The 27,274-nt window shown below is 30.9% G+C and overlaps 3 protein-coding genes across 3 annotated transcripts; 2 read left to right on the top strand and 1 right to left on the bottom strand.

The window, feature by feature from the left end:
* Positions 1-2,847: 2,847 nt before the first annotated feature.
* HELRODRAFT_176727 (hypothetical protein) lies at positions 2,848-6,373 on the top strand (the record flags this gene model as incomplete). Its single annotated transcript, XM_009024079.1, has 2 exons — positions 2,848-3,015; positions 5,504-6,373. 2 exons carry the CDS (start codon positions 2,848-2,850, stop codon positions 6,371-6,373), a joined length of 1,038 nt encoding a protein of 345 aa, XP_009022327.1.
* Positions 6,374-8,685: 2,312 nt separating this feature from the next.
* Positions 8,686-11,794, top strand: HELRODRAFT_176726 (hypothetical protein; the record flags this gene model as incomplete). Its single annotated transcript, XM_009024078.1, has 2 exons — positions 8,686-8,700; positions 11,015-11,794. The coding sequence occupies 2 exons, from the start codon at positions 8,686-8,688 to the stop codon at positions 11,792-11,794; spliced, it is 795 nt and encodes a 264-aa protein (XP_009022326.1).
* Positions 11,795-22,822: 11,028 nt separating this feature from the next.
* On the bottom strand, positions 22,823-26,144 carry HELRODRAFT_176725 (hypothetical protein; the record flags this gene model as incomplete). Its single annotated transcript, XM_009024077.1, has 7 exons — positions 22,823-22,878; positions 23,121-23,217; positions 23,397-23,495; positions 24,100-24,179; positions 24,663-24,708; positions 25,160-25,267; positions 26,049-26,144. The coding sequence occupies 7 exons, from the start codon at positions 26,142-26,144 to the stop codon at positions 22,823-22,825; spliced, it is 582 nt and encodes a 193-aa protein (XP_009022325.1).
* Positions 26,145-27,274: the final 1,130 nt, after the last annotated feature.

Here is a 27,274-nt window from a genome sequence, read left to right as displayed (position 1 = left end):
ATACATTGGGAATAAAAAATTTATCCGCCGCACATTGTTGGTTAAATTTTGTGATTTCTGTCGCAAGAATTAAATTTTTTTTGCAATTATAATGTCTAGCGCGTAGTCATCTATGAGTATTCGAATCTTTGTTGCACAGAAATCAAATTTAAGTGAAAATTTGACGTTTACAAGTGGCATGCAACTTACAGCTGATTACTCACACGCGCCACCAGACATTATGTTTATAATAGGAAAGTCTTCTAATGTTATGTTATGCTAGCAATCATACCAGTACATACACGTGTATATATTATATTGTATATGTTTTGTATGTATGTATGTATCTATATGTTGTATGTATTGTATATTTATTTTGTCTAGACTTTCCAATGCCATAAATAAAGTTATTTATTTCCATGTCTATCAATTTGTGCATTTGTTTTTTAATAATAAATTACTTATTTGACAGATATTTAAATTGAAATGTCATTTTATGTTTGTTGAACAGAATTCTGATCATGATATGTTTGAAGATTTGTCAAATCAAATGTAAATAAAATCAAAATGAAATGCAATGCAATGCCATTTTGAATTGATCACTTACCAATAAATTTTTCTTTCAAACATGAAATGTTCTTTGTTTTTTTTAATCACCATTTTGATCAAAATTCACTTAATTATTTTTTCATTTTCGGAATGCATTTTTAGAATTATAAATTATAAAAGTATTTTGTTTTTGTCATTCATTTATTTATTATTATTTTATTCTCTCATAAAATAAAGTTTGTTATAATTAATTAGAGGTTGATATAAAAAACTTTTTCTTGTTTATGCATGTTTCTGATATTTGATCTGTATTTTACGGTATCAATGTTTGATCCTTTAATTTCAGTTATGATTAGAATTGTGGCTAAAGATTCAACTAGCTTCTTAGGACTCAATTCAATGCTGGTGACCAACAATAACAAGGTTTCAACAAAGAGAAGATATTTTCATTTAGCAAGCACTGAGTTAATAAAACAAAAATTTAATATATAAGTTTAATTTGTTTCATACATGTTGCTGTTTTATGGATTCTTCATGGTAGATTTGAATAAATTTTAATGAACTCTACAGGAAGGCTCTTTAAGCAATCTGTTTTCAATTGAAGAAACTCAAACTCTGTGTATATAATTATATATAAAGGCTTTTAATTTCTTTCATAACAGGCATTCTTTAGAATGAAATATGAACAGTACTTTCACATGAAACTCACTGGCAGTGCCATAATATTTTTCTTTAAAAAATATTTTCAATTCATATTTTTGGTTCAAGATGAATTCATTTAAGATGGTTTCTGTACACTTCAAATGAGATGTACATAATGGTTATTTGCATTTGCATATTTTCGTTCAATTTCATTTTCTTTGCAAGTTTACATGAAAAATTTACTTTGAAGACATTTTCTTCCCAACTTTGCCATACTACTACAATGCTAAAAAATTAAATAATTTATCAAAATCATCCATTATAAAGTGCCATGTTATTTAAGTTTTGATGTAATTTTACCTCCTATGAGTACTTATCCTGCTTGAATGATTCAGTTACAAATGCTTGCAGAAATTTTATCTTTCACTCTCATTTTTCATGTTTTAAATGCAATTATTATCTTAAAATTTGGGTGAATTAGAAAAAGGAATACACACACAAGTATTAATTAAATTGTCATAAGCATTTATTGTATAGATAGAAAGAGTACATACACACACACACGCACCGCACACACACGCATACACAAACATTCAGATCATATCTACTTCAAAGCAAAAGTTGTTTTTATTTTTATTTATTTTTTTTTATCCGTTTATTTTTCAAACGTTAAAAAATAATTTTGAAAAAAAAGGTCCAGCATAACCACGAGTGTTTTTTTCAGCCAACCCCAAAAACATCCAATTCCATACATTTAAAGTCACATATTCAATTGATCACACATAAAAAAGTAATAACGGAAATAGTTATGATCAAACATTATTTGGCTGTTAATAATATAATAGTAATTTCCAATTGTACATCTCCTAGACAAACATTCAAACACAACACCCATGCGCATACATCTAAGCACAAAACCCAATGAAGAAAATGTATAAAACAAAAGTAACTATATGAAAAAAATTATAAAACATTATGACAAACATATGAAATAGGTCTTTAATTGAATTTTGAAATCATTATAATTTGTCAAAGCCCTCAAATAAAATGGCAGTCCATTCCAAACCAACAGTGCATAATAGAAAAACTGACAAGCACTAATTTTATTCAATATTAAATTTGTTTTAATTAAAAGTTTATCATTAGATCGGGTGTTTGAAATTCTATTGTATTCAATTAAATTTATGATGTGTTTATTTAGTCTATTATTTTCATGAATAATTCTAAAAATTAATAAACATGTTTTATATTTATTTACTTCATAAACAGCCATAATTTGGTTATCAAAAAATATATTTTTATTTATGGAACTGTTGAAATATCTTTTTTGTATTAAATATTTTAGTTCTGTTTTATTTGTATTCCCCCAAACTAAATTATAATAATAAAGATAGGGAAAAATAGTTGAGTTATATAAATTTTCTTAATGTTCTTATTTAAAAAAGGTTTAATTTTTAGAAACATTCCATAAAAAGTGTGAAGCCTTGTGATTGTGTGTTCAATATGCTTCCTGAAATTCAGTTTATTGTCTATAAAGACACCCAGTAGTTTAAAATTATCAACTTTGCCAAGTTGAGTACCGTTTAATGTTAAATTAAAGTCTTGATCTGAAGTCAGATTTCTTTTTGATTTAAAATTTGATTTGATTGAATGAGTGAATGTTTAAGTTCAGCTGACATGATCATATGCAGGGAGAAGACTTCGAGGTTGTCACTGGAGCGCGATAAAAAGACTCGACGGGAGATAGCGAACAGCAATGAGAGGAGACGCATGCAGAGTATCAACAGTGGCTTCCAACAACTCAAGGCACTCTTGCCCGACACTGAAGATGACAAGAGGAGCAAGGTATTATATCTTTCTGTCTGTGATTGTTTGTTTGTGTGTGTGTGTGTCTCTGTCTGTGGTTGTATGTATGTAGCTTATATATTTTGCTTTTGAAACTGCTTTGTTTCATTAAATGTTAGTATGTTGTATTCACTTTTTGTGATAAACTAACTTGCTCATTTATATACTGTGTAGATGTTCTAAAGAGGAAATGTCTTTTTTGTATGTTAGATGTAGATTCTTTTTATACAACATCAAAAAATTTGTTTTTATTAATGTTTGAACTTGTTTTTGAACTGGAAGAGTTAAATGACATTGTTTATATTAATATATTTTGATTTTTAAAAGATCACCAATGTTAGTAAGCAGTAAAACAATCCTTATTTAACATCAGCATCTTTAAGTTTTCAGACCCAGATTTCATGTGTGTGTCATGTGTTTGCTTATATTTTATTGTATCAATTTTTTTGAAGACAGCCTTTATGCAAATTTGATATCACCAATATCTTAAGTGCCATCAGCATCAACCACAAAACTAAAACTGGCATTTAACAAGATCAACAGTTCCACAGTGATGTGTGTCTGTGTGTTTGTTTATTTGTCTGTCTACGTGTGCATTTATTTACAAATAGATACTTCTTATCATGATGCTAAAAAATTGCTTCTTAGCTGTTTAGAATTGTGTTTACATTCTTATTATTTAAATCTTTCAGTTACTTCTATTATGTTTCATATATCTCTACATACTTCTGTGTATCTATATGACAGTTGATTTTAGTTAACTTCCATCTATCAGTGTTTGTTTTTAAGATTTTTTTTAGTTTCATTGAAATTTTGTATGGAAAGAATATAGATTTCTCTGTAATTTCAATTGAATTTTATTGCTAGATCTTCTTAAAAATTTCTGAATGAAGAATTTTCCATTTGTGAGCTGTCATCAAGATTGTATAGTTACATAACACCGTTACAGCAATGCTTACTTATTGTAATGGTAATATAAAAGTTGAATTTCAGCAAATGCTCTTTGAAGGCTGGTCATAAATTTGAACATTACAATACTCCTGGTGGTCTTAGACTCTCAACTTTTTAATTTTTAATTGCATTTTTATATATTTTTTATATTTTATTACTTTCATTATTATTTTTATTTCTTTTTTTAAAGCAAAATTCTCAGAAACATCTTTCTTATTATGGAACATCATGTGTTTTGGTTGTGGACTAGGGTTGTCTAAATTACAATTGATTAATTAACTTCGGTTATTTTGTTACCCATTTGTACCTTACATTTATTTATAGTGAAAGAAATTCATAACTTTTTTTCAGACTGTTGGGAATTTTTAATCAGTGGAGTCCTTTTCTTTTATTTAGATTATTCCTCATTTGCATTTGTTGTTAGCTTTTAGCATTTTGTTAATGGTTTTAACTGTTAGGCATATTTTTGAGGTGAGTTGGTTGGGAAAAGTGACCCGTAAGTTTTTTTATTATTTGTAGTAGTAGGTTTATCAAAATTATGTTTTCAATTTTCTAAAGATTTTCATTTTTATCCTATCATGATGAATGGTGTTGATGTTGATGCTAAGCAAGTTGAGGGTTACTGCCAGCCAATGCTAATTTTTTTGAGCATGTATGCTGCTGACATAGTATTTACTTTAATTTTTCCTTAGGGTTTGCTTATGAAACTGAGTAAATAGATTTGTAAATAAAGACACATTAGCACAGGCATGTACTATCTTTCTCTCTGCTATCTTTCTCACTACTGTTTTTATGAGCAAAGTAGTGCATATATTTTTTAAAATGACGGTGTCATTACAGCTTTTAAGGTTTCACATTATCACACATATATTTGGCATGGTGTGAAAGACAATGCTCTTTGAGAAAGTGTATGCAATAATGAAAATATATGTAAGCGCCAAATTGGTTGGTTGGTAATAAGGATTGTGCTGATGATGATGATGGCGAGGATGGTGGTGGTGAGGATGGTGGTTCTGTTGTCCATGAAGAAATTTTTGTGACAATGTCTTGCATGTTGTTAATATAACAGGCAATAAAATGCTAACCTATGACATTGGAAACTTTAATTTCAGACTGAAATATTTAACTGTAGTTGTCTGTTGTTTGAATTGTTATTTTTTTATGTAACTTTTGTTATTAGGAGAAAATTTTATGGAGTGTATTGCTGCTGAAAATGATGTGGCTAAAGGACCTTTGGTAATCATTCACAGCTGATTAAAACATTGCCCATATTGTCTTCTGTATTCTGCATTGTTTGCTTCCTGCAACTTTTTCATGCTGTATTTGTTTGTTCTTTCAATTTTTTTTATTTACCTTTTGATGTTTGTTGCTTAAAATATATTTAAATGAATGTTTGTTATGAGAATATGGGTTCACTTAATATGCTCTTTTATTTAGTATAATTTGTTAACAGTTTTGCTGCATTATGACTATAAGAAGTTATTCAAGATTTAAATTAAATTTTAAAATTAAATTTTCAATTTATTTTTTTAATCAGTCAGTGATTCTGCATCAAGCTGTTGAACACATTGCCAAATTGGAAAGTGAGAAAGCCCACCTTCTCAACCAGAACTCCAAACTGATGTGTCTCGTTCAACAGGAGATGGATGGTCGCATGGTTGTCAAGAGAAAGCGAATGAACAGTGGTGGTGGCACCAGTGACGATAGTGATGTCAGCAACATCGTTTCACCACTCATCGTTGAAGGAAAAGTAGATGCATACTATCAGACTGACAACGTTTTAATGGTGAACAAGATGGAGAAGTTGGTCAAGGAGCTGAGGGGTCAGCTGGAAGATGAACGAAAGAAAAGATTGGCATGCGAACGACAGCTCGATAGCATCAAAGTTGCTCTCAAATGTTCATCATCAACATCATCGTCAACTTCTTCATCATCGTCGGCGTTATTATCGACAACTTCTTCATCATCTCTGTCCCCAATGTCAGCATTGATGTCAGTTCAGAAATCTGCACAGAGCAGCATACCATGTACATCTCTCCTGAGTGTTACAACATCTTCCACGCATCAATCTGACGATGGCAAGGTCATTGATGAGTCACATCATTGCCTTGATGGTGATGTTGCAGGTGAAGATGCTGCTGGTAGATGTGGTAAGAGTAGCAATAAGGGTGCTCTTCTTCTGGCCATTAGCACCACTGATAATGATAACATTAACAATAATAATATTAATAACAATAACAAAATTGAAAATATTGATAAAAATAATACTGACAAAAATGAAAACAGCAAAGAGGAAGTTTCTGTAATGATCAGTTCAGTTGATGTGAGTATTTATTTATGTCCTATGTTTATATATGATGTGATTGTGCTATATGATGTTTACCCATTCATATCCTTTTTGAAATAACTTTCATATAGCAGTTTTTGTGTTGTTAGGTTAATTTTAATTATACATTAAAGAGTTATATGTTTTCAAATTGGTTCTGCTGGTTCAAGCACGCACGCATGCACGCACACATTTACAACAGCTACATTCATGAAATGTGCAACTGTCTCCTGAATGTGTTTTACTCTGTGGATTTGCATTTAATGACAATGATGAGGATAATCATCTCAGATGTTTTATGAATGCACCGTTATCTCATTGTTTGTTCTTTCATTTTGTTCATGTGCTGCATGGAGTGGCTTTAATAGGAGTAGATAGGGTGGGAGATAGCTCAGTTTATTTAATATATGCTATTACTGTTGATAGTATTTTTATTATTGTTATTTATTCTCTTTTAAATATTTTTCAGATGTTTCAACAACGCTCACACACACCACACATGGATAGATATGAATCAACTCTTTACACACATTGCATTATTAACTGAATGAATGAATGAATGAATGAAGGAATGAATGAATGAATGAATGAATGTTAGCATGAGTGTAAACATGTGTGTACGTGTGTGTACGTGTGTGTGTTTGCGTTTGTTTGTGTGTGTGTGTACGTGTGTGTGTGTGTGTGTCCTAAAGCCTGATCATACTACACATCATTATAGCTTTGTTTTAGTTTTTATGTGCTGGTGATTCTGCTCAGTTATTAAGTATTCTTTGCTTTTATACACTCATGTGGCTGGTTGTTCAAGGTAATGCATATGAAGCTGTTTGCTTTGAGATAGGATGGGATGGTTGATTCATACATTTGGAATGAACATTGAAAAGATAAAGTGAGTGGAGTGGTTGAAGTTTAGTCTAATGCTAGAAGGCGTTAGAATTTCAGATTTACACACCATGATTTTTATACAACTTGCATAAAACAATGTCTAAAATAATGTATATTAAAATATAATGTACAGAAGAATATTTGGTTGATTGATGATGCAAAAAATTTCAGGCTATTTGTGAGTGTATAATGTATTTTTAATAAGGTGCACATACAATGTAATTTATTAAACATTGTATTCATTTCATCCTCAAAAACATGCTTAAACTGCCAGTAGATTTAATTTTTAGTCATAATGGTAGCCTATTACATTGATACGCTGACATGCTGAATAACCACCATCTGAGCATACAAAGCAAAGTGTATTGTATGTGAATAGCTTTTGGTATGGGAATATTTTTTTAATTTTTATAAACAGAAACAACTGTATGGATTTGTTGGCTATTAACAACAACCTCTATCACCTTGAGTTTTTAATTGTGAGCCATGCCTAGTTAATCATCTTCCATTTTATAACTCTCATTTCAAACTTTCTTTCTTATAAAAGGACTTTCTCTGTTTCTTATTTATGCTTGTTTGAATTTTATTTAAATTTTGTCATCAGGCTGTGGTGTATGGGAATTACTAATCTTCTTTTGCTTCGTTTTTTACATTCATGAAAAAGTGTCTGAGAATAGTACTACTACACGCTCCCACGCTGACTAAGTCTGCAACATAGACTGCAACTAACTGGTTAGCTGTTCTGCTCTTTAATATGCATCAAATAACAATGACATTCTTCAAGTTTTTTACATTGAGAATGTTTCTTAGCTGTTGAATATAAATACAAAATATTTGAAGCATTCATTGAGATGTTTATTTTTATTGCTGCAGTTAATGTTATTTCTTTTATTAGCTATGTTTATATTGTGAGGTATTGTTCAAGAAAGGATATAGTTGTATAGAAAATCGGTTACAATATAAATATAAACTGTGTAATATGTGCACATGCTTTTGTGTGCTTACTTGAAGGTTAGAATGCTATGTGATGTGAATGGATGCAATGAATTAGTAATATGTTTCTTCAATTTTAAGTCATTTCATTTTTTTGTATTTTCTTATATAGCTTATTTAGTTTGAACTTCCACTGAGAGTTATTAATTCTCAAGTAAAATTGGTAACATGCATATATGGAACATGCATTAATGTTTGATTGACAAAATGCTTGGGAAGGCAGAGTTATATATCAGTGTAGCATTAATACAATTGCTGATTAACATCAAAGAAAATAATTTGTTTGTCCAATAAATTCTTGTTGCTTGTTTCATGCTAGTTTGCATGAGGTTTATCATTTACAATTCCTTAGATCTTTTTTTAATTTCTTTAATTTAACTATTTCTCACAGCTTATACATACTTACAGTCATACACAATACAGTCCTACACATGCATGCATACACGCACACACGCATGCATAAATGCATACATACATACATATACTCCTACATAAGTTTATGTTACTATACATAAAACATGTTGGAGCATAAAGTTAGGATGTACATATGTAATGCTGATGCAATTTTATGTGTAGAGGCATCACTTTAGTATATTAATTGTGTTTATCTCCACTTTCATGGCCATAAATGTCTGATGCTGGTGGTTATTTGCACATATAAATGTACATGTCTACTATGTTTATGTATGCCAACATGTGTCTCTGAGCTTGTGCTCCTGTTTGTTAGTTTGTAGTGTCTTCTACATTGCTAGGCAGTTATGTCCCATATTTTAGACAGTAGCATGTGGCTATTTCAAATTTCATATAAAGAGTTTAAATGTTGTTAGAGTGTATTTTTCACTTCAATACATTTATTCTGTGAGTAGCATTCAGTTCAGATACACAAACAAATATACCTATGTTGAAGATTCCAGTGTGTCTTAAGTCTGTAGTTTGAATGAATTTTTGAAGACTGGAATGTGATTGAATATAGAATGCTGCCGTAGAGATTAAATATAACTTTTTGATTTTATGCAGAGGTGCATTAAAATCCAAAATGGTTGACGTTAATAATGATTGGTTGTAAAAATGTATTGAACATGAAATTATCTTTGAATTTAATTTAGCATAACAAGTTAGTACTAGAAGTTACATTGTTGATGATGATTGTTCTTTTATAAATAAGGAAGGATGTTTTATCATTATCATTAAATAATACTAAAGATCACAGTGATGGATTCATGCTTTGTATGTTCAACTGTGTTGAGTGAAAAATATATTTTTATTTGCTCATGCACTTACATGTTTGTGTGTGTGTGTTTGTGTAGCCAAGAGTTTATCAAATGTTTGTGTGTGTATGTGTAGCCAAGACTTTATAAAATATTTTGAGAAATTTTTTATTCATAAATTTATATCAACTGCTAATGATGCTATGATGCAATGATGGGACTGAATGAGGACATTGTGACATTGATAAGGAGATCGAGATTGCGGTGGTATGGACATGTATTGAGAAGGGATGAAAGGGTCGGGATTAGGCAAGCGTTGGAGTTCGAGGTTGAAGGAGTGGTAGGAAGGGGTCGTCCGCGATTGGGATGGAGAGAGCAGGTGGAGAAGGACAGGGTGAAAGCGGGGTTGCGTGATACTGAGGCGAGTGACAGATGTGGATGGCGTCGAGGGGTATTTCGGTTTCATCATAGGTAGCCAAATGGCAACCCCCGATCTCGGGGAAAATGTCGTCTAAACGTGTTTTGTTGTTTGTTTTGCTAATGATGCTATGAAGCAAATATCAAAGCATCCATCCACACATGTTTCTTCTTTCTTTTTATTTTTTTACATAATTACATAATTGGAATGAATTTTCTCAGTGAATGAATGAATGAATGAATGAATGAATGAATGAATGAATGAATGAATGGAAAAATGAATTTTGCATCATATTTATCATTTAAAATGAAATTTATGGCTGGGTCAGTCCTATGAAATGTTTGTGTTGTTTTGCCTAGGTATCCAATATTCACTTAGGTATTCTATAGCTATCAAACTTCCTCTATTTTCTTTCTTTCCTTTCTTCTCTCTTATCCATCTCCCTATCTCCTTTCTTCTTTTTTTCTTTATTCTCACACTTAATCCTATTTGATGTATCTATTCCTTTAATATTAAAAGGTTGAAAAAGTATGTGGGCGTATGTATCATTAACATAAATATATGCCTTTGTGCATCCATGTATTAAGTTTTGTTATGGGTCACGATTTTTTTTTAAAGGAATTGTAGAAGTAAGAAAGTAGTAATTACAAATGGAAATCATTACATATCACATGCTTCTAACTGTGGGTTGCTTATCCTATGAATTCACATCAGGAACTGCTTGAGTTTATGAAGCATTATCAACAATCTGAGTTGAGTGCATTTAATAAAAAGATATGACAAAAAAAATCCCACATGAAATGAATTGTTGAATGGACTAAAAAGCTACCAGCATGGTTTTGATTATGCCCACCCCAAGCCAAGCATGCTTTAATTTACTAACATGTTCAGCTGTTAGTTTTCTGACGCAAAATAAAAACAGAATTTGCAAAAAGAATACAAATATCTGTGCGTATGCAAGTTTTTACTTGTAGAACTATTTTATTGCCTAAGATTGTGTGCTAGACAGACATTCAATCATGAATTGGTTTTTGTTAGGATTACATATATGTAATTGGTATATGTTTATATATATGTATTTTAGTGTCTGCATCTTTGCTATACAATTAACATGCTGGTGAATACATAATGCTGTTTTTGTGGAAGCTGTTAGGTTTTTGTGTTGCCAATTATCATTTACATCCTTATTACAGGATCTGAACGTTTAAAAACACTATTCAGGGCCAGACAGCAGCTGTGCATGGTGTTGTGGAAGATGAAGTTCATTGCTCGATACAAACATCCCAACCTTTGATCGGTACCGTCAATAACAACATCACAGATGCCATTGTAGACAACGACACTAAGGTATTGACTACATACTCCATGTCGAGACGCAACCTGGAAACAATTGTTGAGGCAATTAAGCATTTGGAAGGAGAAAAAGAACCAACCTTCACCCCTAAAGTCATTCAGCCAGAACATCAACGTCAACAACTACAAAAAACAACAACACAACAACAGCAACAGAAACAAATTACTCAGCAACAGCAACATCTAAGTATTATACCGCAGATCCTAATACAACATCAACAATTAGTTCCACAGCACTTACCGTTCCTCAAATCACCTCAGAAACATCAAGTGAAGAAAACTATTTCCCACGAACACCAAGTGCTGAAATTGTTGCAGCAACAACAACAACAGCTGTTACACAAATCAACATCGTTGTTGCAAGTTGCAAAAAATGTACATCATCATCAACAACAACAACAACAAGCTCATCTCCATCAACAACTACAAACATCACAGTTTATCTCGCTGATTCAGCCTTCCTCTCCATATTGTTCCCCTCTCTCTTCTCCACCTCTCTCCTCTACACCTCCACAAATCATGCCACATCCTCTCACCTCCCCGACTACACACCACTTCCTTTCACCAATCATCATCTGCTCGCCGGATTCAACTTTCCTCAAGGGAGCTACTCAGTTGGCTTCACTCACAACTCTTGATCAATCTTGATTAATGACTGTATTGATGGTAATCATAATGTTCAAAATGTTTCATGATGTGTACATGTTGCATGCTCCTTGTTTATATACATATGCATGATGTATGTATATGTGCATGTATGTATATAGTGTGCATACTTGTGTATGTCTCGTGTTTGTGTCTTGGTGTTTGTGTTTTTGTGAACTTTGTGTGTCTTGCATACCTGTTAAAACATTTTGTTTGCACAATTAATTAATTAATTAATTAATACATAATTATAATATTTACACATACACACAATAACATTTATACATCAGTATTTCTACATATACTTTTGTACTTTACTTATGTTTATATATTAGTACATGCATGCACACAATGTTTAATTGTGCTGTCATTACTAAGAATGGTTTAATTGTATATGCTTATGTCTGTGGGCATATCAAAGCTTAGAATGTATGCATAGTGAACTGTGGGGGGCTGTGTTATGAAAATGTAGTTGTTCGCCCATTAATTCTTTTTACTGTTTCTCTAGTAGGAATATGTGGTTGAATGTTTTAAAACTAGTCGGATGTATCTAATATGCAATGTTCATATCTCCATCTTAAAAACTCACTGACACTGAACATTTGAGTGTTGAACATTAGTGCTGCTTTTCTATGGAGGATGGTGGTGTGTGTGTGTGTTAGTGGGTGGTAGTTTGTAGGCGTTTAATAGTTTCTGTGAAATTTTGAATGCTGTTTTTTAGGCTTGATGAATCTAATTGCGTGCAGAGGCGTTGTTATCTTATGTAGGTGCAAAGTTGATGAGTGAGAATGACCTGAGGGCATCACATTTGAGCACTTCCCCGTCTGTCTCTCTGTTTGTCTGTCTGTCTGTCTGTCCGTCCGTCTGTCTTTTTAACTACCTGTTTTTCATTCTCTCTGTCTGTGCCAACGCAATGCAGTGCAGCGTGATGTTTTTTTTCTGATGTGTTTTTTTATCCAGTGTTTGATGATTATTGGCTGATGTGATGTTTCTTTATTTGGTTTTATCTGCTTGCCACAGGTTTGTGCGACAGGTTTGCAATCAGTGGCAATCTGTAGTTATGAAGTTGGATGATGACAGTGATGTCATTAATGAGTGTTGCATAATAAAATGATTGTAATGATGTCATCAAGTGTATGTATAAATGTGCATGCGTGTGTGTGTATGCCGCGCGAGTACATATTTGTGTGTGTCCGGAACATTATTCTGGGAATCTTTTTTTTTGTTTTTGTATTTTTGGGTAAAAATAGCAGATAAAGGAGAAAAATTAAATTTATAGAATAAAATATGTGAATATATATATATATATATATATATATATATATATATATATCTGATCATGTTTTGATGTTAATGTTCAAACTTTTATGTTTTCCATTCATTATTTTTATCTGGAATGAGTTATAATGCAATATATTGCTAAGGTTTATATTGTTTCTCTTTCTTTTACTGTTGTTATGGCTGTTTTTATGCATGTGTGTGTGTGTGTGTGTGTGTGTGTGTGTGTGTGTGTGTGTGTGTGTGTGTGTGTGTGTGTGTGTAATTATTATCAGTTACTATGAGCACCATAAATTGTTTGTTTGCTTTATTGAATTTATGCTCTATATACATATATATGTTCTATATATAATTGTGCTTTTGTCAGAATTCTAACATTACTATTGATTTTTAATTTGTTGTTATTGTTGTTATTTTATTTATTATTGTTGCTCTTTACTTTTTTATTCATCAATAATATTAATTTTATTATTATTATTATTGTTATTGTTATTATTATTATTATTATAAGGTTGTTGTTGATTATATTTCTGATTATTGAATATTAATTGCACATTAATATATTGTTTTTAAGTTTGTGGTATATTGTTAATATTATTTTTATTGTTGTTGTAGTTGTTGTTATTATATAATTATTAATATTTGTTATATTATTATTATTATTATAATTATTAATACTTGTAATTATTGAAAAATTTTAAATGCAATTAACTGTTAGTGTGCTTGGGTTTGTTTAATGCATTTTGTCTTATCTAGTTGAACTAAAAAAAATAATAAGTAATATTAACAATTCTTTGATTAATTTGTAAAAGAAAAACTATAATATACAATATTATGTAACATAAGAACTAGCTAGCAAATGCCTGAATAACGAACAGTTGTTAAAAACAATAGCAACATTATTGTCGTTATAAACATATTTTTTAAAATTATTATTATTGTTGTTGTTATTGCCCTCTATATAGCTCTTATTGATATAATGTTATTATCCATAGATGGAAGTGGATGCTTTAATTAATGAATTAGTTAAATAATTATTAATTTTATTGATTAAATAATTTTTGGCCGATTATTTGTCGAAAATTTCTTTTTTTGTTGTTACGTCATAAATTTTGGTTTATCATCTTTATTTGTTTACTATTTTTTTATTTTACAATAGTTCTTACATGGGTAGATGAAATTTAGCTTTTGTAAAGTTTTTTCAATGATGTTTTAGTTTTATGTATTTGGTTGGTGTTCATATGTGTGCAAACATCTATCTGGTTTGTTTTTATTTATTCTTGTTTTGCTCTGTAAAAACACGTATGTGTTGTCATTCATAAACACGTACGTGTGTGTGTGGGTGTTTGTGTGTGGGTGTTTGTGTTTGTATATGTGTGCTCTGGTTAACTTTTGCTCTTTAGACAGTTATCTTTATAATTCAGAGTTTGTTTGGGTAAGGATTGCTTTCTGTTAGAATTATCTGAATTGAATGTACACATGATGCTCACATTCATACATACATACTTTCATACATACATAACATGCATGCATGCATGCATTGATGTGCATGACTGTATACATGCGTAGAATAAATAAACAAGAGTGTATTAAACGTCATTTTTAAGTGCAGTCTAGCAGGGGGGGGGTTATTTCAAGTAGTGGTTGTTTGTGTTGTTGTGATGTTATTGGTAACATCATAATAAGCTATGGCCTGTGTGGATGTGTGAGTTTGTTTGTGTGTACTTCTTTAACGTTTTACGTTCATTCATTTTCTCATGTTCATTCACTTCTTTTTTTGTTCAATCATCCATTCATTCATTTGTCATCATTGCCTACTACTAATAAAATAGAGCTACACGTGTGGTTTGCTTGCTCGCTTTTGTTTTGTTAAACTTAATTACATGTTCAAATTATTATCGTTCTTTTGTTTGTTTTTATCTTTCTATAAGTTGGTTAAGTTTTTTTTTATTTTCCATGCTTGTTGATAAATTTATTATATTTATTGTTACTACGTTTGATTTGATACATCTAGAGGGTCTCTTTTAATTGAAATTTACTGGTTTTTTTATTTCAGGGTGTACCTTTTCTATTTTTTTTACTTGTGTGTGTTTGTAATGTGTGTGTGTGTGTGTGTGTGGTGTGTGTATGTGTGTGTGGGATGACTTCTGCAAGTCAATTAATACATTTTTGATGTGACAATGATGATAGTGATGACTGACGACGTTGATGAGGATGATGAAGGATGATAACTGATGGCGACGATGATTATGAAGATGATGGAAGCTGCTTTTTTCGCAGACATGACACAGACCACATTACAAAATGAATGGAAAAAAATTTGATTCGACCAACAAATAAACGCTGGTGATGGAAGTACTATGTTCACTCTGTACCTTCATTTATTCTTTAGAATTCTGCTTTCATTTGTTCTTAATTTCAATTTCTTGTGTATGTTTCGGTTATCATTTCATTTCAATATCTTGTGTATATTTTTCTCGTAAGTTTATGAAATTTGCCAATAGTTTTGATCGGACTGTTGAATATTTATTCATAAACCCGATATATCATATTATATTCATTTTCAAGTACATGAATGTATGGACTACTATGTATGTTGAGTGCGATTGCTTGCATCCATGTATTCCTTCATTCATTCCTTCACTTTTTCATTTGTTTATCCAATCAATCAATCATTCATTGAAGCTCTGACCTGATATTTAACTAAGCCATTCATAAATTTAATTCGTCATTTTTAGAGAGCTTTTGTTTATTTGTTGGTCTACCTTATATATCTGGTTATTCACTGTTTATTTTATTCCTGTGGTTTCTGTCTATGTAGTTTTTCTGTCAACATTTTCACCCTTATCGTCTTCATTTGGTTAGTGGAAGTTACGTTGGTGTTGAAGTTGGCAGAAGTAAAGTGGTGGATACATATCCGTATAGAATAATAGATGGATGTATGGATAAATGAATCGTTGAATTGCTGATTTGGATGAATGATGAATTTTGTGGTTAATGCAAATAAAAGGAATGGTGATGGATGCTATTTAAAAAATTTAGTGATTTTCAATATTCATCTACAAATTTGTGTTGCTTTTTCAGATTAATAACTTAAAATTGCTTCTTTATATAGAAAAAAAACATAGATTTTTAATATTTGCATAAATTTTAAATTGAAATTATTGTGGTGTGTCTCTCTGTCTGTTTATCTGTAGTAGTAGTCTGATTATTTATTTGAAAATTTCTCTGCATTGCATTTGTTGCCTCTTTGCTATTTAACTAACTAACTAACTAAATAATTAATTAATTTAATGCTTTCTTACATATTGCTTATTAATGCTATGATGTGCAGTTGATTGACACTATTATTCTTATTATATTTTTTTATATTATTCTAGAAATTTTGTTGTATATATAGATTGCATTGAATGTCAAAACAGGGTTGATAATATGTCTGTTGTTATATTTTTGTGCTGGTATGATTATTATGGTTGTTGCTGTATTGTTGTTATTATTATTATTTTTCATTATTATTATTATTATTACTACTGCTACTGCTGCTGCTGCTGCTGCTGCTGCTGCTGCTACTATTGCTACTACTACTATTGTCAATGCTTATTGTTAATTATATTTTTCTTGCTTGCACAATTTCTTAAATGACTATCCTTTCTTTTCTTCATTCGTCTATTTGAATAATAATAATAATAATAATTCTTTATTATTATTATTATGTCAATTATTATTCGCTTCTGCTAATTTTAAATTAATTATCATTATTATTATTATTATTATATTATTTTTATTATTATCATTATGACGACGAGCATCCTTTTATTGACTTCATGATTATTGAGATTAAATTTGTCTATTTCTTCTACCTTGCTTGTAACATTATATGTACTTAGTATGTATATATATCTCATTAATGTACCGTATATATATATGGTGTTGTGTTTTTTAATTATTTTTGTTTTTGTCGTGTTGTATTGTACTGTATTGCGTTTTATGGTATTGTATAATTCATATCTTATCACATCGTATTCTGCATTGTATTGTTGTATCTATGGCATGCGTATTGTGTTTTCCAGGGTTTGCGCGGGCTTTTTTGGTCTTTGCTGTGTTGTTCATCTCTTTTCTTTTCTTCTATTGTGTTTTCTTTGTTTCGATTTCGTTCTTGATGTATTTGAATGAGAATTTTTTAATTTGTTGAGGTTTTCAAGTTAGCTGTTACAGGGTAACAGTTATCTTCCAATGCTTTTCTTTTTGTGGTCTAGTTATATGTTTGTTATTCCATCAATTAATAATTTTATTGATTGATTAATTAATTAATTAATAAGATGCATCACCAGTATTTGTAGCAAAAATTAGATTGTTGATATAAGAGAAGTTGATAAAAAAACAATTGTTGAGTGTGATGGAAAATTGGGTGTACATGTGTGTTTCTTGTTAGTTTCAGTTTATGATGTTTGTGTGTGTGTGTGTGCGTGTGTGTGTGTGTGAACATCTACTGACTTCCATGGTTATTCATGGATGGATGGGCTGGAGAATTTTGTTAAATAATTCCTTGGAATTTAGGTTATGTTTCAATCTGGTGTCCAAACGTGATTATTAACTTAAAATAATTTAATTAATGAATTAAAAGAAATTAGACTTAACGTTTCCCTGTGAGTTTCAAGTCGGCGTTTTTTACTGTTATTAGTACGATTTAGTGCACATGTACGAATGGGTACTGAATCTGGTACAGTGAACAAATGAAAGAATGTACGAATGGATGAATTTTGCTTGTACGCATGGGTGGCAGGGAAGTTGGACATCAAACCGGTGATGAATTTTTACTTCTTTTTATCATGGCTTTTATTTTCGCTATGTTTTTTTTTCCAATTGTTAGATTTTTCATTTGTCAATTTAATTAATTTATTTATTTTGTGTTTTTATAGTTCGTATTTGTTTCTTCTGTTTTGTGAATGAGGATGGATGGATCAATGGATGAATACTGGATACTGGAATGTTATATACATTTTTCTATACGATTTTCACGCTTGGTTCATCTGTTTAAATGTTTGTCTGAGCGAGTTATAGCTTGCTGCTATAGATTGGTTGCTATGTAGTTCTTTTTCTCCTATAATTTTTAAAAATAACACGTTGTATCACGTTATTGGAATTAATTTCGTAAATAATAGATGACATAAAGATAATATTACAAAAAACTTTTACGATTTATATTATATATATATATATATATATATATATATATATTTGAAAGAGAGAAAAAGAGAGAGAGCGCTCCTGACTTGTTTGATGTCTTTGTTCGTGTGCTGATTGATTGAATAGTTGGTATATACAATGTGATTGATTTGATTGACTGATCCTGGTTGAGGTCAAAGGTGATGGCTGGCTGGTTGGTTGGTTGGTCGAATAAGCCTCACTGACTGGCACAGAGAACGATGGGTGATTTGATTAATGAGTAGTGGAGAATGGAGAAAATGGAGAAAATCCTAATGGAGAAAAGCAAAAATATTATTCAGTAACACTGCGTTTCCGTTTCTTTCTCACCGTATGTTTATTATATATCTGAATGCTTAATTGGCTGATAAGTTAACATGCTGTTGTCGTAATTAGAACTGAGATAGCCAGCCCACTGGTTGATTTAATTGATGCTTTGCGTAAATGATTCATAAGTTATTTATTGAATGTTTTTACATTATACCATCATCTCTTCAAATTTTTTTTTCTATATCTATTAACAATTTATTGATGATATTGCTGTCATCCCTGCTCTTGCTGTTATCAATTTTCATTGCTGCTATTGTATTTTTGAATAATTGTCCTTCTGTGCTGTTGTTTTTTGTTCGTTCCTTCGTTTGTTTGTTTGTCTGTTTGTACGTGTGTATGTCTGTTATTTGTTTGCTTTCGTTCTTGTTGCACGCGGATGATTGAATATTTCAGATGTTTTGTAATTGTGAACTTTCCGAGATGTCATAATGTCAAATGAACGCAATATCTCTAAATAACTACCTCCTCTTTGTTTTGTATATTATAAACATATTTGGATATGAATGTTTTCTGGTGCGTTACTGCATTATCCTCTTTTGATTTGATTACTTTTTTGCTTGTTATCAGCCATTTGTTTTTTTTTTCATTCAAAAATGTTATTAAAACTTAAATAATAGAGAATGTTAATTTATTGTTTCATGTTTTTTAATCAGACACATGTATGTTGTGTCTTCGTTTCTGTGTGTGTTGTTCTTGTGTATGTATGTGTACACAATAGTTTCCGTGGATGAATTGTCATCTTACTATGTGACGTTTTGTCATCTGAGGTCTGTATGTCTGTCTATTCGTTTATCTTTGTGTGCATAATCGGTTATAACTGTTGAAGAGTAACAGTTTAATGAGTGTTGTTCGTCACGTGAATAAGATGTAATAATGATAAAGGCTATTTCGAAGAGTAAACCATAATAACAGTAACCTAATGTTTGTTTATTATACAAATTTTTAATTCATTTACTTCATACCTCATACTCATTTATCTGACCGACCATTTTGTTTCTCTGCCGTTTAATTTTTGAAACTTTTTTGTTTCAAATAGAATTTTTCATAAAAGGATTTCACAATGTCGATAAAATGCTTCTTAAGTGTGCCAGAGACTGATTAATTTCAATACACTGGCACTAACTTGCCTAACTTTTATTGGTTCATATTGTTCTGGTCCTGTAACTTTTATTTAGCTATGTAGGGTTTTAACCGTTTTAAATCGTTGTTTTGTTTTAGTAATGATTTATTAAGATTTTTATTATTTTCCATCTGGTTTGTACGATATATATGTATGTGTAACTAAATGATTTGTAACAACAGCAACAAAGATTGAAAATTTTATGTTAAGAAATTACAATAACTATATCGTTTGTGGTCGACATTCTTCTTGTTCTTCACAAATTCTGTACCTCACAGTTTGATGTACTTGGTCGGATGGTTTCATATTGTTAAAAATGTAATGTTAATGATGATCATTCATTCAACTGATGTATGGATGGGTAGATTATGAAGACATTGATTATTTATTTATATACAGGGATTGTGTTGGGCTAATTTAACAGACTGTTATGTTGATGATGTTCATTAGGTTTTGTTTTTCTCTGGTTTGATAACGTTGGACCGATATTGGTGGTCAACAAATAATTTATTATACGGCTTATTATATGCTATGTAGACTAAGTTCACTCTACCCACTTCATCATTTGATATGGACACTAGGGATATAAATTTGAACATCATTTTAAAACCGTTGGCTTCATTCAAATTGTGTCTTTAATGTCATTTTGTTTGTCCTCTCATGTTTGTTTGTTTGTTTAATTTACTTATCGATATAATAACAGTTCACCATTAATTTGCACGTTTTTTGTTGTTGTGTAACTGATTATTCTGTTTTTGTATTTCTTTATTCGTTGTTGCTTGTTTCTCTGATTAATTAATTAATTCAGTTAGGTTAATGAATGATTTAATCTAAAATGTGTTTAATCAAAATATTATTCGTCATCGCAACGTGTAATGTCTAATTGAGCCATTGAATCGTTGCGTGCTCTGCTGTACATAAGCATCGTTTGTATATAATTAGAATTTTTCCTATTATTTTTATTTTTAATAATTTCTGTATGTTTAGTTGCGCTGTTCAGCTGAATGAATTGTTCACTACTTCAGCTGAATTGTTCACTACTTTCTAAGTTGTTTCATGCGTTTATTCGTTTATGTTTCTTGCATTTCTTTATTATTGTCGCTCTGTCACAATCGTCACCATAGATAAATATTTTGTTATTGATTAAATAATTGTTTGATTATTTATTTATTCAAATAACTCTTTTTATAAGTATGTTATTTTTTGTTATATATATATATACATATATATATATTACGTTATTGTTTTTGTTTGTTCTATGTTCTGTCTGTCGGCTTCATTTGAGCACGAACATATGATTTATGTGGGTAAATGAATAAAAAAATGTTGCTCTATTGTTTCAAACATCGTTCAGGCTTTGTTAATTTAAAATTTTCCGATAATCAGTTCGTAAGTTCCGACGTGCACACGTTAAGATTTCTCAACAGGGTTGGCTTGTCGACATAACTTGACGCAATCGGACAAGAAATGTTGAAATCGATAATCTGCGTAATCGGAAGTCCGTTGAGGCCGATAAAGGTCATTTGAACCTTTGTGATCGCACGATATATTAGAAGTCTATATGGGATGTGGTGGGAATTTGCTGACCTACGAATAACTGGTAAAAATTACCTAAGGAAAAAAATTTTAAACGCGGAAAATAAATTCCAAAAACTTTAGGACGTAGCAGCCTCGAAATGAAGTTTATACAAAAGTTTATTGCGGTGCGCAAGGGAACAAGAAACACATGCAATGAAATAATTCAGATGAACACGCGTCCGCGAAAACTTTCAAGGATTTGTGCGTTTCAGTACGGACGGTGTTGTGTTTGCGTCAAATTTGCTGCAAGATTGCATTACCTTCGTCCATTTATGTGCGTATATCTCAAAATGAGTAATGGAGACGAAAGTTCATGATGGTAATAACGAAAACTATGTTGATATAAATTTGTGGGGATGGAATTTATCCTTTAGCTATTCAAAACATGATGAAAATGTATGCATCGCTTATACAATATTTTCCAAGTCAATCCTAAAATTTCAATTAAAGTATAAGACCAAGTGAACAAGTAGAAGACAAGTAGACAAATTTTTGTTAGTGTTCGTTCATGTACAATGTTTGTTTAATTTCAATAAATGTATCACAGAATCTGATCAATTATATCTGCTTGAGCACATCTACACCGCGGATCTCATCATTTCTTTGTTTAATTAACAAATGTATAGATTAAAATATTAACTTGTTCAACAATTAAGTCACTCATTTAAAAAAACTGATATAAAGGTTGAGTTGAAACATTCGACAAATAACAATTAAAGATGAACATGTATTTGAGCGTAGATTATATCGCGTTTTGTCAGCTAGAAACAGTAACTTCACACATATCTACAATAAGACATTTGGTCCTCATTCACAGAATTTTTGAGATGGCAATGAAAAAAACAATTTATAAAAAAAGAATTTACAAATATATATCTTATCACCCTATCAACCGCCTAATAAATTAGTAGAACTGAAAAATATATCTAATAAGGCAATATGCAAGCACATACACTATGTGTATATATATATGTGTGTGTGGTGTGTGTAAAGTGTGTGTAAAGTGTGCGTTCGTGCTTATTCATGTATGTCATACATGAGTTGTGAGTAAATTTCAACAGCAGCCTATCTTAGAACCAAGGAGGAACATACATACATCTTCATCAGCCTGTGAAAAAAAGTAAAAATTTGATGACAATATTATATTTTATCTTTATTCCACACAAATGCCCGTCATGAATAGTTTTAAATGTGGAGAACATTACCATTTTACGTAGCGATAAGAAAGAGAATGAGAAAATTTAGAGGAACAATGCCAATAAACTCATCATTTTTCAGTGAAGCACTTATTCATTCTTGATCAACAATAGCTCTTAAAATGCTGTTGCTTATTTGGACAGCTCTTAAAATCTTAATATCAGAATTATAAAGCAGAGGTTTTTTTCTATAAGTTGTTATGTTAGTGCATCTTATTTTACTTTCATATATTTGCTAAAATTAATTTGTGAATCATCAAAAATAGCTAATAAATAAATTAATTAATTAATAAGTAAATTAATTACAAATAAAAATACTGACTGTTAGACGCGCGCTGATGAGGAATATTGAGATCGGTAGGGTTCATACCTCATTGGAGCTGAATAAATAGAATTAAATTAAGTTAATTAATTAATTTAATTTAATTGAACAAATCAGCCGTTGTTACATCATAGTGATATTTACATTTTTTGCAGGCAGCAATCAAACAGTTAGCAGGTGTTAAATTGGAGAAAATATAGGAAAGAAGGAAAAAATTATTAAGAAATCTGTCAGAATGTTGATGTCGAATGATGACATAAGGAAAAGTAAAAAAAAATGATAATTGAATGAATTTCCAACCAGGCTTCTCAGACCCAGTTTGACACCTGCCGACAAACATCCTCATGTCTCCATCAATGCTGACATTTTCAAGGGACTGCCTTATAACTTCACAGCCCTGAAATTAAAAATGAATTTTCATTTCAGAATCACCATTACTAGCCCAACTCAAAAAAAACATAATCAAAATTAATAGTAGATAATAAATGAAAAAATAAATAAAACAACTAAATGAATATAACAACAAATTAAACTAAGAAAAATAAACAGTATTAATTAATATAATACAATACAAACGTTATCAATGTCGAGGCAGTTTTTTGATACTACATTAACAGCAGCCCACATGCTTTCCATCAAAAATTTCAGCCTGCTTTCGTCCATCTGTTCACACATCTGAATCGTTTGGAGGCACGAGACATGTAGAAATAAATTAAAATTAAAAATTGCCATCATATTATACGTTTAATAGTTGCTAGTCGTCTTAACGCTTAAACTATTAAATATGTCAAACAATATCTATCACATATGCAATACAATACAATACAATACTATTTAGAGTAGAAAGTATGTGTAGACAAGTACTTTCTACTCTTATGTTATAATCGGATATGTATGAATGCGTGTATTTATTTGATAATTTTAAGGTTGTTCTGTTCTCAGAACATAAGTGTATCAATCTATCAATCCGTATATCATTACTTAATGATAGATATCATGTTTAAAATTGAATAAACATGCCGCTAATCTAAGTGGAAATGTATGAAAATACTCGTGAAAAATATACACAGATTTTTTTTTTAAATCTGTAGTTTGAATTAATAATAAAAAGAAATGTGATATATAGTTTTATGATATATATCAGGGGTGGGCAAACTACGGCCCGTGAAGTTCGTCGGTCAGACATTATGACCAAAAAGGAACCACAAATCTTAAAAAAGTTTGCCCACCCCTAATATATACTATCGATATATATAGCATAAAGTTAATGAATACAAACAATGCTGTACTCCTTCATCTCCTTCTCCCATAGTTTCCTCGTCTCCTCCAATTTCGTCACCAGGTCTTTGTACAATTTATCTGAAGAAGTTGTGTCAATAATACTTTATGAATATGTAATAGTAACATTTCATGAATATGTAATAGTAACATTTCAGGAATATGTAATAGTAACATTTCATGAATATGTAATAGTAACATTTCATGAATATGTAATAGTAACATCTCATGAACATGTAATAGTAACATTTCATAAATATGTAATATTAACATTTCATGAATATGTAATAGTCACATCTCATGAATATGTAATAGTAACATTTCCTGTATATATATATCGCGCCAACACTGCATATGGAAAATGTATCTCACTATAGAGCGTTTAAAAAAAAATTTCTAAGCACGCAACTGTATATGCGTTATATAAATGATGAATGCGTCATCGTATTCCATCGTACAGATAATAATCGCAAGTATTTATTTCATTATTAAATAAAAAAATTAATTTCATTCTAGCATTACATAAAGTGACATTAAGATAAGGATTATTAAAACCGCCTGGACCTGCTGCTGCTGCATCTTCAATGGCTTTGGCCGCTTTTTTCACGATCTGGAAAAGAATTACAAAACGTTTGAATAATAATTATTATTATTTTATTATTATATTGTTATTTTATTATTATTACAACACAAAGTATTATAAATAATATATGGGCAATGAAAGCACTGATGTTTGCATTTAGTATTGACTTTAAACTAATACGGATGTTGTAAGCATTCAGTTTGGAGATATTGGCATTTAAAAATCCATTTGTGAAAAAACTTTACCGAGATTGTAATTACCATTCATCCATCCACTCATCCATCCATCCATTCATTTATCTATTCATTCATCCATTCATTCATTCATTCATTCATCCATTCATTTATCCATTCATTCATTCATTCATTCACTCTTTCATTTATTCAATAACTCATTCATTCATCCTGTCATCGTCAGTTAATTAATCCATTCAACCATTTTTTCGTTTCATTCCGTCAATCAATCAATCCCCTCTCACCTTATCCCATTCCTTAGTGGGGTAGGAATTTTCATTTGTTTTCGCTTTTTTCAATGTGTTGTCCGCTAGTTCTGCTTCTAAAGACCTGTTTTCATATAACTTCTTGGCCTAGAAAAATAAATTAGTAATTTTTTTCAAATTTTTATTTGCAGTTAACTTTTTAACTATTATTTTTAAAATCCTTAACAAAAATTACTTAAAAAGTAATTTATTTAATTAATTCATTTTTATAAATACAATTTACAAACAAGTTACATTTTTTACTATTTTACAATCAATAATAAATCTAAGACGATGACGACTACGATTGTGACAAGAACGAAGACGATAATGACGACGTCAACTACATACATCTGTATTCTTCTTGAGATATGTTATTTTATCCTTGGCCAGAGTGCTTATATAGTCTTCTTTCTGAAGTGAAAACATTAGATCAATCAGTTGGTCAGTCAATCAGTTGGTCAGTCAATCAATCAATCAATCAATCAACCAATCAATCAATCAATCAAATCACTACAATTATTCAAACCACTTCAATTAATCAGTTTTTTAATTTCACAAATTCAGTTTCAATTTATTTAACAAGCAGAAAATGAATTTGAACCAAATGCTATTTACATGCGCCATACTTAACCAAATATATATACGAACGAATTTATATGGAGAAAAAAGTTTCCATAGATCATTTCAATCAGTCCCACTCAATCACAATAACCGTACCTCAGCCGTGTAAGCTGCACATACTCTCAATACAAATGAAAGAACCGATGAATGAGATTTGAAGAGCTGACATAACTCATAACAAACAATGAAAGAGCTAACAAATAAATTCAATTTAATTGGCCAGCAATACACTACAGAGAATCGAAATTGAAGACAGGCAACTAACGTTTTTCCTATCAATTTTCTGATTCTTTTGAAAGTCTGTGATCTTGTTTGAGAGCTCCAGAAAGTAAGCTGATGAGTCGAGATGAGTTTGTGCCATGTTCTCTGTCTGTGTCTTCATCACATCCCAACTGGAGACAAAGGATCTGTGAAGTTTATGTGTGTGTGTGCGTGTGCATGTGTGTGTACGTATGCATGTGTGTGGCGTATGCCGATGTTCATGCATGTGTGTATGCGTCTGCGTAAATGTCTGTCTGCCTGCAAAAAAATGCAATCACTGAAAGAAAGAGAGAGTAATGCATGACAGAAAGGTTGCCTAGTTTTACTGTGAAATATCTCCGGCTTCCAAGAGTTATAAATGGTGTGTAGCTTTTTAACAATATAAGACCTGGAAAAAAACGTGTGTACATTAAACATGTGAGAGCCCATCAAATAAGACGAGTCAATAAATGTGAATATGAAAAATAAACAAACGAATGAATGAATGAATTTCAACCTTAACCGATTATGGATTTATATCAACTATCAGGAAACACGGGAAAAAAAATTATTGATAAATGAAAGAAAATGAAACACAATAGCCCTATTGCATGCATCTACGTGTGTATTCGTATGAGTGCATGTATGCTTACATCCATGTGTGCATGCACGCATTCATGTATGTATGCTAACTTCTTCTACTCTGTGTAAAGAGAGGATACTTCTTTTGATGATAATGATACTTCTTTTTATTTTGACTCCACTGATGTATTATCCCCAATGGCTGATTTGCTTATTGACGAAAGCATGGTATTGTCAAAATGAATAGCTAAATACAAGCAAATCAGCAGGTCCGGATGATATACACCCACGAGTTCTATGGAAATTAAGGAAGTCAATCTGCTCCCATTTAAGTAGACTATTCCATCGTTCAGTTGATGAAGGCATTGTGCTGCAAGATTGGAAGCTTAGTCATGTCGTTCCTCTTCATAAAAAAGGCCGTAAGGATCTGGCTCAAAATTATCGTCCGATCGCATTAACTTCAATTTGTTGCAAGATTCTGGAATCTATGATAAAAGATCACATTATGAATTATTTTATGGAGAATGATTTATTTTCCAATGGCCAGTTTGGATTTATACCAGGTCGTTCAGCAGTCTTGCAACTTTTGAGGTTTTTGGAGATCATCACTGAGGGATTGGATCATGGTTATGAGGTTGATGTGGTTTATATGGATCTTGAAAAAGCGTT

Source organism: Helobdella robusta, assembly GCF_000326865.2.
Source record: "Helobdella robusta unplaced genomic scaffold HELROscaffold_39, whole genome shotgun sequence".
Taxonomy (NCBI): Eukaryota; Metazoa; Annelida; class Clitellata; order Rhynchobdellida; family Glossiphoniidae; genus Helobdella; species Helobdella robusta.
The sequence above is the reverse complement of the archived record's forward strand: the minus strand, read 5'-3'. Positions and strand labels throughout refer to the sequence as shown.